This window comes from Opisthocomus hoazin, chromosome 4, assembly GCF_030867145.1.
Source record: "Opisthocomus hoazin isolate bOpiHoa1 chromosome 4, bOpiHoa1.hap1, whole genome shotgun sequence".
Classification (NCBI taxonomy): domain Eukaryota; kingdom Metazoa; phylum Chordata; class Aves; order Opisthocomiformes; family Opisthocomidae; genus Opisthocomus; species Opisthocomus hoazin.
The window spans coordinates 16,289,218-16,302,725 of NC_134417.1; the positions used below are offsets into that span (position 1 = coordinate 16,289,218).

Genomic DNA, 13,508 nt, shown 5'->3' on the forward strand with positions numbered 1-13,508 from the left:
CTCACAGTGCCCGTCCCAGATGATTGATTTGCAGAATTCCCAGCGGCGGGAGGCCGGGGGGGGGCAAGAGGGGCTGAGGGTGGAGAATCTAGCAAAAACCGGCTCCAAGCAGCAGCCTCGCGGAGGGACAAGAAAAGCATCCCGCGGAGGGACAAGAAAAGCATCCCGCGGATAACGGTGCGGGGAAGCAGGAGGAGGTGCGGGGCACAGAAGGGCAGAGAGAGAGGAAAGGCTGCGGCTGCCGTTTAAATCACCCCGGGGGCAATTTTAAATTTCACGACGTCCTTGAAAAATCCCTGCAGCCGCGGGAGCGGGGATGCTCCGAGCGGGACCCGGCCGCTGGTTGCGCCCCTCCTCCCCTCACCACCCCCTCGCTGCGGGGGGGCCGGGGCCGGGCCGGCGGGGCCCTTTAAGAGGTGCCGGCGGGGCGGGAGGGCGGCACCGGGCCGGGCGTGCAGGGAGCCGCGCCGCCGGCCCGACGCCTCGTCCTCCTCGGGCAGAGCCGCTGCCGAGCCCCTCGTCCGGACCCTCGGGTCCCGCCGCGCCGAGATCCGTTGTGCGGTGCCCGGCTCCCATCGCACGGGACCCGCCCCCCCCATCCCCCCGGGCTCTGCCGCCCCGCGCCCTGCTGCACGGGCCCCCGGATCCCCCGCACCCCCCCGTTACGCCGTGCCGCGGATCCCCGGCCCCCATCGCGGGGCCGGCCGGGGCGGCGGGCATGGCACCCGGGAGCCGGCGCTGGGGGACCCTGCTGCTGCTGCCGCTGCTGCTGCCGGCGGGGTGCCGGGCGGGAGGGGGGTGTGGGGGGGAAGGGGGCCCGCTGGAGCCCTTCGACGCGCTGTACGCCAGCGGCGTGGAGGCTTACTACGGCGGCGACTTCGCGGGAGCGGCGCGGTGCCTGGAGCGGGCGCTGCGCAGCCGGCGGGAGCTGCGGGCCGCCCGGCTGCGGTGCCGGCGGCGGTGCCGAGGGCAGGTGCGGCTGGAGGCTGCGGGTCCCGGTGCCGGGGGTGACCTGCCCTTCTTCGGCTCGGTGCTGCGGAGGGCCGGCTGCGTGCGGCGCTGCGAGGAACCGCGCCTGGGAGCCGCCTCCCGCCACCGCGCCGCCGAGGAGGTGCGGGCCGACTTCCAGCGCAGGGTGCCCTACAGCTACCTGCAGCGCGCCTACATCCAGGTACGCACCGCCTACCCCCCCCGGGCAGGGCTGTCCTCCCGGCCGCCCCCCTCCAGAGGCCATCCTCTCCTCCTTCCTCCCGAAACATCCCCGGGGTGGGGGGGTGTCCCCCCCCCCGCTTCCGTTTCTCTCACGCACCCAGGTATGGTCCCCCCCTCCCCTTCCATTCTCGCTGGTGCGTGCGGTCAGTGGTCATGGCCTGTTCCCGACACGGAGCATCCCCGGTGACAATTCGGACTCTGTCCAGCCTTGGCTTTTCCTGTTTTGATTTTTGTTTTTGGGGAGGGATGTTTTTGTTTGTCTCTTAGTGTATCGTAGTATAATTCTGAAAACGGTCTGCCTTCGGTGGGCAGTTTGCTGAGAAAAGCCCCCAGAAACCCCCCAGTAGCACCCCGATGCTCTCTGCCAGCGGTGTTTCCCTTTCAGACGCTGAACCGATAACTGTGTTCCGGGAGCTGGGAGCGTGCGCGGAGCTGGGAGGTATATATCTGCTGCTGTGGGGATCTGGTGGCCTTTATCCTGCTGTGTGATATGAAATACTTTGCAGAGCACTGTACAGTCAATATTTAGCAGCCACTGACATCCGGAGTATCATCCTCTTATCCCAGTAACTTCTGCCTTGTAGTTGTTACCTTCCCTGAGGAGAATAGTGTTATTCTTTGAACTTCCTTGCCAAAGAGTAAGAGGAAAAAAAAAACCAACCAAAAACCCCCAACCCACACCAGGATATTTTTCTTTTAATTGAAGACTTGTGCTCTGTCAAGCCAGGTACCTGAAGTAAGTCTTCCTGTTCATGACTAGTAAGGACAGAAACTGTCCTTATTTCATGTCAAGCTGAATGTTTAAAACATTCCTGGAACATTTCCCTCTGGATTTCTGGGTTATTTGAGCTCGTTCATAACCTTTTAGTTGCTATATGCAACTTAATAGGTGAAGACCTTTACAGCGGAGCACGGGAAGGGTGATTCTGCTGAAATCCATTTCTGGCTGGTAAAGCAAACCTCTGTCCTAGGCAATGCTAGTGCCTGTGGTGCCGTGCCTACACAGCAGCTGATCGAGGAAGCAGATCGTCAGCTACTGCATTTTAAAACGTTTTTGAAAATAGAAGCTGTGTTGCTTTTTCTGTGCTTTCTTTTCTGCCATTGCCTTAATGTCATTTTTACAAGTTGGGGACTAAGCATTGGTTTAATTACTAGTGTCCATGTGCTGCATAGAGTTCCTGAAAGAAATCCTGGGGTGAAGTGGGACTGTAACTTGGCTTGTATGTGATCCCAGTGAAGCTGGCAGGATTTTCCTGCAGTCCTTGCCCTGAAAGATGCTCTATGTAATGTTACCATCTGTGGGAAGTGGCACTAAATTTGTCATGCTAAAAAGTCAAGTGATTTCTTCTCTTGAATTCAAAGCTTTTCCCAGAGTCACAAAGGTTTGCTCATGTCAGGCTCATTGAAAAATTTTCCTTTAAATTAGGGAATGGTTTCTTTGTCTCCCAGTTCAGTAAAAGCGAGATGCAAAACCCCAGATGATTTTGGGATATGGTCTGTTCTTCCATTTCTGCTTCTGCTGGGTCTGGGGTTTTTGTTTTCCTCATTTAAAAAGTGCATTGTAAGCTTGTCAAAGCAATGTGTTGAAAACAGTCTTTTTTCTTATGTGTGACTCATCTTAATCTGCTTTTGCAACGTCTGGAGGTTTTATATTCATGCTAACACTGATTTTGGTGCTCTCTGATGGAGTAGTGGATGTTCTTGTTACCTGCATGGATGCCCGGGTTTTGGGTGCTGGAGCCGAGGGAAGGTACACTTTGAATAGAGCTGTTTATGTTTTTAGTACCTTTTTCTTTAACCCTTTCTCATGCTCTTGGGTTTTGTAAGCAGCGCTCCGATCAGCTTTGTCCCACAGAGCAACCTGTAGTGGTTTGTCCACATCCTCACCCTGCTGCTGCACGCCCAGCAGGTCAGATCCCAGGACTGCGCTTTCGATTTGGCTCAACAAGTCTGCGTGCAGAAGAAAATGCCCCACATCAGATTTGCCTGCACTCGCACAAAACTCGAGGTCTAATGTCTAGCACTTACACGCTCTCAGATGTGAACCATCCTCTCGTGCCAAGGCTGAATGCCAAGGCTTTGGCATGTCTTCCGAGGGCTGGGGTGCGTTGGCACACGCACCCTCCCGGGAGACCTCGGCTGCAGCATCCGCTCAGCTTTTTGTCTCAGCCGGGGAGCTGCAAAGAGGGGCTTGCGCAGAGCCCCCCTGCCTTGCCGTGGGCGCCTGGGCAGGCTGCACGGCTCCAGGGGCGGCTGTTTGACCCCTCTGTTTTGCTCCTTGCAACAGCAAAGGAAAGGAGATGAGGTTCAACATCGTGCTGCGCACCCTGTCCAGCCGCTTCCCAGGCTGCGTGGGGCGACCTGGATGCTGGGCACTTGCGCGAGGTGCCAGCCGGGCTGGGCAGACGGCAGGGTTTGGTTTGGTGGCATTTGCGGTTTGAGAGAGGAGGAGCAGCCTGGAATGTGCTTCCCACCTCCCACTCCTGCTGACCTTGTGCTTGTTTGTTTCTCAGGAGGGGAGAAATGCATCCCTTCAGGAGGGAGCGACAGAGCAAGGAGCAGATTAAAAAGAAGTCGAAGGGTTTGGCTCTGGTGCAGTGCTTTGAAAAACGGTGCTGAATAAACATGAGCTAATCCTTGCAACACTCCTGTGGGGTATGAAAAGCAAAGGCTTTTAGTCCTGCTGGACCGATGCACAGGCCAAATGCTGGCCAGCACCCCGTGTGCCTCTGCCGCTTTCAGGGCAGCGGAGCCACCCCATGCGTCCTTGGAGCAGGCTGGGGTCTCCTGCTGCCTCCGGTCTCTCACTGCAGAGCGAGCGCCAGCACAACCTGGCCCACCCGTGGGTGATGGGAATTGGCCCCTGCAGTGACTTAGTGGAAAACTGGTGTTAGAATGAGAGGTTTGGGACTTTCTTTGCTGCCTCCTGGACCGCAGCAGCAGCTGCCCTGGGCTGTGTTGCTCCTGCTTCTGAGCAGATCCTCGAGATACTCCTGTATGGAACACTGTAAAGGGGCAGGGAGGTGATGATGCGGTTAGGTGAAATACTGATGGTATCCCTCTATAAGAACAAGTCCTGTAAACCTTTAAATCTACGTCATCCTATCAGTTCCCTAAATTATTTCCTTTTTTTTTTCTCTGTACTTTTCTGAAATAGAAACAGTGATCCTCTGAAGACCACTGTTCTGTTTCACAGGTGTGATCTGAGTGTTTTTAGTGACTCTAGCATGATGTGAGGGGAGGCTGTGGTGCACTGCAGGACTGGTACAGTTTGTGGATCCAGCTGAAGGTTTCTATGGACTTTGGACTCTGGATCAGGCCTCTGAGGTTGACTGCAGTCTCTAGAGAGACTGTAGACAAACTGCATTGAACAAGCAGCTTAAGTCCAAATGTGCTCACAAGTCTTCTTTGCAGCTTCCAAATATGTATTGTAAGTAGGAAGACTTCTCCTTTTGCTAGGATAGCTGATGTTTTCAGATAATTTAGACACATACTGGATACAGATAGCTGAGGCAGTTAGAATGGGATAGGTTTTGAGAAGGTGTGGAAACAGAGAAGGTGGCGAGAACATGGGATTTAACTCTTGTAGTGCAAGTAGTGGGCTCTCCAGCCCACACAGAAAAGATAATTTCATAGAATCATAGAATGGTTTGGGTTGGAAGCGACCTTAAACATCATCTTGTTCCAACCGCCTTGCCGTGGGCAGGGACACCTTCCCCCAGACCAGGCTGCTCAAAGCCCCATCGAACCTGGCCTTGAACACTTCCAGGGATGGGGCATCCACAGCTTCTCTGAGCAACCTGTTCCAGTGCCTCACCACCCTCATAGTGAAGAATTTCTGCCTTATAGCTAATTTAAATCTACCCTTTTTCAGCTTGAAGCCATTACCCCTTGTCCTATTATTACATGCCATCCAGCTTTCTTGTAGGTCCCCTTCAGGTACTGGAAGGCTGCTATAAGATCTCCCCAGAGCCTTCTCTGCTCCAGGCTGAGCAACCCGAACTCTCTCATCATGTCTTCATAGGAGAGGTGCTCCAGCGCTCTGATCATCTGTGCAGCCCTTCTCTGGACTCGCTTCAACAGGTGCATGTCCTTCTTAATGTTGAGGGCCCCAGAGCTGAACACAGTACTTCAGCTGGGGTCTCACAAGAGTGAAGTAGAGGAGGAGAATCACCTCAGTTGACCTGCTGATTGTGCTTGTTTTGATGCAGCCCAGGATACGGCTGGCTTTCTGGGTTGCAAGCACACGTTGCTGGGTCATGTTGAGCTTCTCATCAGTCAGCATCCGCAAGTCCTTCTCAGGGCTGCTCTCAATCCATTCTTTTCCTAGACTTCATTTGTGCTTGGGATTGCCCCACCGCATGTGCAGGACCTTGCACTTGGCCTTGTTGAATCTTCATGAGGTTCACACGGGCCCACCTCTCAAGCCTGTCAAGGTCCCTCTGGATGGCATCCCTTCCCTCCAGCGTGTCAACCACACCACACAGCCTGGTGTTGTCACAAACTTGGTGAGGGTGCACTCAATGCATTGAGCTTGGCCTGGGGGCAAGTGAAGAAGGAGTTGAAAGCTTGTGGGTTAGAATTAAGGGACAGGCTCACACGGGTGACATTACGGTGGGTGTATACTACAGGCCACCCGACCAGGAGGAGGAGGTTGATGAAGCCTTCTACAGGCAGCTGCAAGCAGCCTCACAGTCACAGGCTCTGGTTCTCATGGGGGACTTCAACCACCCTGACATCAGCTGGGAAGACCATACAGCTAGGCAGGTGCAATCCAGGAGGTTCCTACAGAGCATCGATGATAACTTTCTGATGCAAGTGGTGGAGGAACCAACAAGGAAAGGCGCGCTGCTGGACCTTGTGTTAACAAACAAGGAGGGACTGGTGGAGGACGTGAAGGTTGGAGGTAGACTCGGCTGCAGTGACCATGAAATGGTCGAGTTCAGGATCCTGCGTGGAGGAAGCAGGGCGATAAGCAGGATCAAAACCCTGGACCTCAGGAGGGCTGACTTTGGCCTCTTCAAGGAGCTACTGGGAGGAATCCCGTGGGCCAGGGCTCTCGAAGGCAGGGGGGTCCATGAGTGCTGGTCGCTTTTTAAACAACACTTCTTCCATGCACAGGAGCAATGCATCCCCCTGAGAAAGAAATTTAGCAAAGGAGGAAGGAGACCTGCATGGTTAAACAAGGAGCTTCTAGCGGAGATCAGGCAGAAGAGAAAGGTGCATGGCATGTGGAAAGAGGGACAGGCCACTTGGGAAGAGTACAGAAACGTAGTGAGAGCGTGCAGGGATGCGACGAGGAAGGCCAAGGCTCACCTGGAATTGAAGCTGGCAAGGGATGTCAAAAACAACAAGAAGGGCTTCTTCAACTACATCAGCAGCAAAAGGAAGGCTAGGGACAATGTGGGGCCGCTGCTGAATGAGGCGGGTGTCCTGGTGACGGAGGATGCGGAGAAGGCAGAGCTAATGAATGCCTTCTTTGCTTCAGTCTTCAGTGCTAAGACTGGCCCTCAGGAATCCCAGGCCCCGGAGGTAAGAGAGGAAGCCTACAGAGAGGACGACTTTCCCTTGGTCGAGGAGGACTGTGTGAGGGATCGCTTAAGCGATCTGGATGTCCACAAATCCATGGGCCCCGATGGAATGCACCCACGAGTGCTGAGGGAGCTGGCGGATGTCATTGCTGAGCCACTCTCCATCATCTTTGAGAGGTCCTGGAGGACAGGAGAGGTGCCCGAGGACTGGAGAAAGGCCAATGTCACTCCAATCTTCAAAAAGGGCAAGAAGGAGGACCCAGGGAACTACAGGCCGGTCAGCCTCACCTCCATCCCGGGAAAGGTGATGGAGCAGCTTATCCTGGAGGCCATCATGAAGCAAGTGGAAGAAAAGAAGGTTATCAGGAGTAGTCAGCATGGATTCACCAAGGGGAAATCATGCCTGACCAATCTGATAGCTTTCTACGATGACATGACTGGCTGGGTAGACGAAGGGAGAGCTGTGGATGTTATCTACCTTGACTTCAGCAAGGCTTTCGACACAGTCTCCCATGATATCCTCCTGGGGAAGCTGAGGAAGTGTGGGCTGGATGAGTGGTCAGTGAAGTGGATAGAGAACTGGCTGAATGGCAGAACTCAGAGGGTTGTCATCAGCGGCGCTGAGTCTAGTTGGAGGCTGGTGACAAGTGGTGTCCCTCAGGGGTCAGTACTGGGCCCAGTCTTGTTTAACTTCTTCATCAACGACCTGGATGAAGAGTTAGAATGTACCCTCAGCAAGTTTGCTGACGACACCAAACTGGGAGGTGTGGTAGATACACCGGAAGGCTGTGCTGCCATTCAGCGTGACCTGGATAGGCTGGAGAGCTGGGCAGAGAGGAACCTGATGAGGTTCAACAAGGGCAAGTGCAGGGTCCTGCACCTGGGGAGGAACAACCTCATGCACCAGTACAGGCTTGGGGTGGACCTGCTGGAGAGCAGCTCTGCGGAGAGGGACCTGGGTGTCCTGGTGGACGACAGGTTAACTATGAGCCAGCAGTGTGCCCTGGCTGCCAAGAAGGCCAATGGGATCCTGGGGTGCATCAAGAAGAGTGTGGCCAGCAGGACAAGGGAGGTTCTCCTTCCCCTCTACACTGCCCTGGTGAGGCCTCATCTGGAGTACTGTGTCCAGTTCTGGGCTCCCCAGTTCAAGAAGGATGAAGAGCTACTGGAGAGAGTCCAGCGGAGGGCTACAAGGATGGTGAGGGGACTGGAGCATCTCCCCTACGAGGAGAGGTTGAGGGAACTGGGCTTGTTCAGCCTGAAGAAGAGAAGGCTGCGAGGGGACCTTATAAATGCCTACAAATATCTGAAGGGTGGGTGTCAGGAGGATGGGGCCAAGCTCTTTTCAGTGGTGCCCAGTGACAGGACAAGGGGCAATGGGCACAAACTGAGGCACAGGAAGTTCTGTCTGAACATGAGGAGGAACTTCTTCCCTCTGAGGGTGACGGAGCACTGGAACAGGCTGCCCAGGGAGGTTGTGGAGTCTCCTTCTCTGGAGATATTCAAGACCCGCCTGGACAAGGTCCTGTGCAGCCTGCTGTAGGTGACCCTGCTTCGGCGGGGGGGTTGGACTAGATGACCCACAGAGGTCCCTTCCAACCCCTACTATTCTGTGATTCTGTGATTCTGTAATTCCACTGTCCATGTCGCTGACAAAGGTAACAGCACTGGCCCCAATACCGACCCCTGAGGAATGCCACTTGTCACTGGTCACCACTTTGACATCAAGCAGATGACTGCAGCTCTTTTAGTGTGACTGTCCAGCCAATTCCTGATTCACCAAGTGGTCCATCCATCAAATACAATTTAGAGAAAAGGATGTCATGCAGAACAGTGTCAAATGCTTTGCCCCAGTGCGGGCAGATGATGTCAGTGCCTTCAGGTTTTTCAGTGAGTTTCAGATGTCATGTCCCATGTGCAGAAGGGCAGTTTGCCTTGTGCTGGTGGCTTCCTGCTGTGTGCTGGCTGCTTGATCTTTATCAATGAAACACCCTCTAGGCTTGGCAGGTGAGTGTCAGGGGGGGATCTCTTAAGGGTTTTATTAATCACATCCTCCTCACTTTGCTGCATTAGTCATCTTGTTTCTGTTAAAACCTAGCCTGCAGGCCATGATGTTTGTAACCCTCCCTTTTGAGGGATTTTCTGGCTCTGAGAGTGAGTGGAGAAGAAGGAAACAATATGTACACTGTGAGAGCATTTGGGGGCTGCGTGCTGCTGACTCAGTAGCCGTGCTGGAGCTTGCTGCGGATGATCTGCCATGAACCCTGTGACAGAGCATTGCTTCCAGTCCTTGTGCTGACTCCTGCAAGTCAGCTTGGTCCAAAAATAACAAGTAACCATGGAAAGCTGATTGCTGTATCAATTACAAAACTAGGTCTTCTTCTCTTCTACCCTATTAACCCTTCCCTCGAGGTCTCTTTCGCTTGCCTTGTCTTGTTCCCACCCACTGCATCCCCTGGCCTGTTTGCTGGGTTGATTGCTGTAGCCCATTTTCATTTTCTCTCTGTGCTGGTGTGCTGTTGCTGAGCACTTGCTCCCATTTTGTAAATGCTGACCCAATGGTCTCGTCTTCCCACTTGCCTGCATGCCCCACTGCACGTCAGTGAAGCACGGCGGGAGTTGTACATATGTAGTCTGTAACCGCCAGCCTTGGATCTAGATGAGGACAAGCCTTTTAATGTGTGCTTGAGTTTGAAACAATAAATAAAACAAGTCATCAGCACATTTTTGCCGTCAGCACAGGCAAAAAGCTCCTCGCTTAGTAATGTGAGATTGTAGGTGGAGCAAAAGGTGCAAGAGTCTGTCTGGCTTATTCTGTCCTCGTCTGGAGTTCCCCCTTGCCACGTCTGTGATCTGCTTCAGTTCTGTTATCATCATAATTTCATGTGTTGCTAGCATAAAACAATATTGTTTAAATTTTCTGTGTTGTAGGAGAGGCTGTTTATTTCTTCTTTAAAGCTGTTTCTTTTTTAAAAACCTTTTTCTGGTCACACAAACTTTATACAAGCAGCTTAATCTTTCGAATGGCCTTGTTTGGGGCGAGCTTTGACTTTTCACTGTTATCTTCTCTGCTGGGTCTTCTGTGCTGCAGCTGATGGGGCAGTGCTGGAGTCACTGCTGGGAGTGTGTCCTTGGGTCGCACCCTGCTGTCCTGCCCACCAATGCCAGCAAGATTTCTGAAATGCAGCACAGACACCATAGTGACTTGATAAAAGACCATAGGAGAGGGGAAAAAAAAAGAAACTTCAGAAACCTTTGCGATACAGGTTGTTGCCCTACTCCAGTTCTGGCTTTGAAAACTCCCCGTTTATAAGAATCCAAACTCAAGGGAGGAGACTTATGTATGGAAAACCAGGCCTCTAACCACTCCAGACTGATTGTTCTGTCTTCTGCTAGTGCTTACGTTAGCCTTACCACCAGCCACGCTTGAGCGTTTGTCTCTGAGTGCCTGTAGCAAGCGTTAGGATGGTTGTTTAGACATCTCCACCAAATTCTTTCCACCTCAAGTAACTACTCGCTGCTGCCCATCTCTTCACTGTTGCACTGGGCCAGAGTATTTTGTCTCCTTGACAGACATCTGGATTACCTACCGAGGGATTGTGGAATAACTCTGGAGTCACACCAACGTAGCTGCTTTGGGAATTTGGTTTGTTTCACTCAAGGGCTGATACTTGCCATGAATGTTTTGTTCCATTTTCTTTCACGCCACAACGCTGCACGGACTTAAGCGGATAACAGGGTCCTGTCCTGGGGTGAACCGAAGTCTTTGGGGGGAAGGTGGTGATTTAGCTTATGGCACCACATAGGTAGTGACACAGAATAATGTGCAAAACTCTGCGACTTATAAGTCTTTGTGGGAGCAGCCTACTGAGGCTATTTCTCACCACAGCCACCACCTGTCCTGCGGGGTCTGCCCGGTCAGTTGGTCTTGTTTTTGTAGGATTTATATGACACATCCCAGACAAAGATCTATAGCAGAACTGTCAGATAATCGTTATTATTTAGATTATTACAATTAACAGTGCTTGTTTGTCTTTACTCTTGAGAGCTAGTATTACTCAGATACTGGATAAATAAATAGATCCCAGAACTAATCTTCTGGAAAGTCTCTTTATTTAGATTTTCTGAGAGAGCATTCCTAGTCCTCACCAGAGGATAAATGTTAGTGCTCGGAAGGTTAAAATTATGTAGACAAAAATAAACTCAGTTTATGGGATGGAAAAGTCTGGGTCTTGATGGTTGGGTCAATGTCCTGGGTTTAGGGTAGGACCTGCACTGAACCTGGGACACTGACCCAACTGCCTTTGCCCCTCTTCTTGCCAACCACTTCAGAAGAAATGTTTCTGAAATGTTTCATTTTGGATTGAAAATTATCAGAGAGGGAAAGAGGTGACCCAGTGGTTCAATACTGACACAAGCAAATGCAGATTAGGAACATATTTTTGTGGTGAAGGTGAACTAGCAGTTGAAACCAATGTACCAGGAATGACACTGGATTCCCTCGCTGTCTTCACAGAGACTTGGTCTTGAGTTTTTGGACTTGACTTTGGGCTGGTGCTCTACTAAAAGTTAGACTAGATGGTTGTAGTGGATTTGTGATGGGTTTGGGTTTGGTTTGTTGTTGTGGTTTGTTTTTTTTTTTTCTTCTTTTTTAATACAGCAAATCCGAAAGCAGAACTATGGAGTTTGCAGATTTCCACGTCGTTTCAACTGATAGTAAATTAGCACAGCTCTGCTCACAGCTGCACATCAGGACACAACCAGTTAGCACAGACTGGTCGTAGACCCAGTAAGCTCATTTCATACGGGCTAGTAATCAGCCATTTGATGGCCAAGGCTACTTTTCTTATTTTGCCCAGTTCCTCTTTCTCACCTCATAGCTATACAGTCATGCCAGGGCTCCAAAATATACTGGTGGCAGGTCCCAGCCTTCAAAATCTCTCAGTCTTTTGGAGAAAAAAGATAAGTCTTATTTTTTGGCAATCCCTGCTCCTGTGGCTTGGATGCTGGAGAAGACAGTGGTGTGACTCACATGGTTTCACTGGATCTTTTGAGGTCTTGATCTAAAGGCATCCCAACGCATGATCCAGGTTAACATCCCAACTCGCACAAAACTGGGCACCAGTAGTGCAGGAGAGCCGATCACCTTTGGAGAACAGACTCCTGCTGCTGTGCTGTAGCCTGGGAACCTGCCCCTTCCCTGTTTTTTTGTCTCCTTAGTTTCCCATGGGTTTTTGCACCTTGCGGTTCACTTGTCTCACGATGGCTTCCTCCGCTGGCTGCTCCTTGGCAGAGCCTTGCTGCTGAACTGCCCCGTCCATGTGCCGCATTGCTCTGGGACTTGTTAAATGGCTTTTTGTGCGGTCTGTTAATTCTCGTCCATACGTCCTACGGAGCTCTGCTCTGGTTTCTGCCGAGTCCTTCTGTTGTCCTTGGCCACAGGATTAACTAATGGCAGCTGATAATGAACTGCATGTGAATGAGCAATGCAAGTTAGCCCTGCTAAGCAAACTTCTGCCCAGTACTCACTAGCTGTGCCTGAGGTTTCAACAAGGATTTTCCCGTTTCCTCATACAACTGGTGATTTCATCGTGGATGGCGTGGGCAGTAAGGAGAAACCATCGTGTCAGTAACTGAGCCGTTTACTGCCAACCTCCAGAGCATTGCAGGAGCCTTACTAGCAGGACTATGGGCTTAAGGCAGTGCTTGACATCTGGAGCAAGGGATTCAGGGGTTATGAATCTTAGTTTTTTTCCTTTGGAGGTGGTATGAATTAGTCATTGTGATTGAATTTGTTCCCGAGGAGCAAGGACCCCTGCACTCTGCACATGGCATATTTCCATGTGTGTAGTCTGGACTGGGGCCGGGCTGGGTTTGGATCCATCGGTGTGAACCTGGGGTGACCCAGCTGAGGGCTGTGGAGTCTCTCTGCCTTTACACTGGGGAAACTGAGATCAGGATTTGGCCTGTGCTTTTCAACTGGTGGCAGGAATGAGGGCGCAGATTTCCCTGGATGCTTTTGTTTCCAACCAACGTATTGGCAGTAAGGTATTGACATTTTTATTTCTTGGCCGTGAGCTGGTGATGACTAATGAAGGCAGGGGGTCTGCCTGTGGGTGGGTTCAGGCAGCAAAGAGCTGATCCTCATCAGCCTGTACCTCCCAACCAGTCCTCCTCCTTTCCTTGACAACTGGTCAGTTAAACAGACCCTCCAGAGCTGACGTCAAGGGTCAGGGATTTGGCCACTGAATAATTATAGCAACAAAAATAGCATCCTCTCCCCACCCCTTCCTTCCCACATGCTCCTGCTGAATCCCGGCTCATAAATGTCCTTTTTTTTCCTTTCTTGGATGGGAAGAAAAGCCCACATGTATTAGCTGGAACATATGGCAGAGTTTGGCTGCAGCCCATCGATTGTGAAGGCCAAATACTCGCTTGTAGCTTCTTGTTCATTTGGGGAAAAAAAAAAAAGAGGAGAAAAACACGTTCTTTCAGGTTTGGGTGAAAGGCTGAGTCTGTGCTCCTGCGGAGATGGGAAGCAGATAGGGTGCAGGACAGCATGCTGACCATGCTGTCGGGTGGAGGAAAGTGTCCCCTTGCAGCGTGGAGGTGACAGGCTGGCCATTCAGATATGGTCTGGGGGCAGCTGCCACCGCCCTCCTCTCCCTGCCCTGATGCTGGTTCTCAGGTCAGGCAGAGTTTACAGGCGGGCTGCTCGGGAGAATGTTGTTAGCAGCAGGGGCACAGGGCAGCCGGGAGGCTTTA

The 13,508-nt window shown here is 52.0% G+C and overlaps 1 protein-coding gene across 1 annotated transcript in view; it reads left to right on the forward strand.

Annotated features, from left to right (window-relative positions):
• The first annotated feature begins 454 nt into the window (after positions 1 to 454).
• Positions 455 to 13,508, forward strand: part of P3H2 (prolyl 3-hydroxylase 2) — a 78,577-nt gene continuing 65,523 nt past the window's right edge. The window contains exon 1 of the mRNA XM_075418088.1: positions 455 to 1,171. Coding sequence (XP_075274203.1) covers positions 719 to 1,171 — 453 coding nt within the window. The 5' untranslated portion in view covers positions 455 to 718. The remainder of the gene's footprint in view (positions 1,172 to 13,508) is intronic.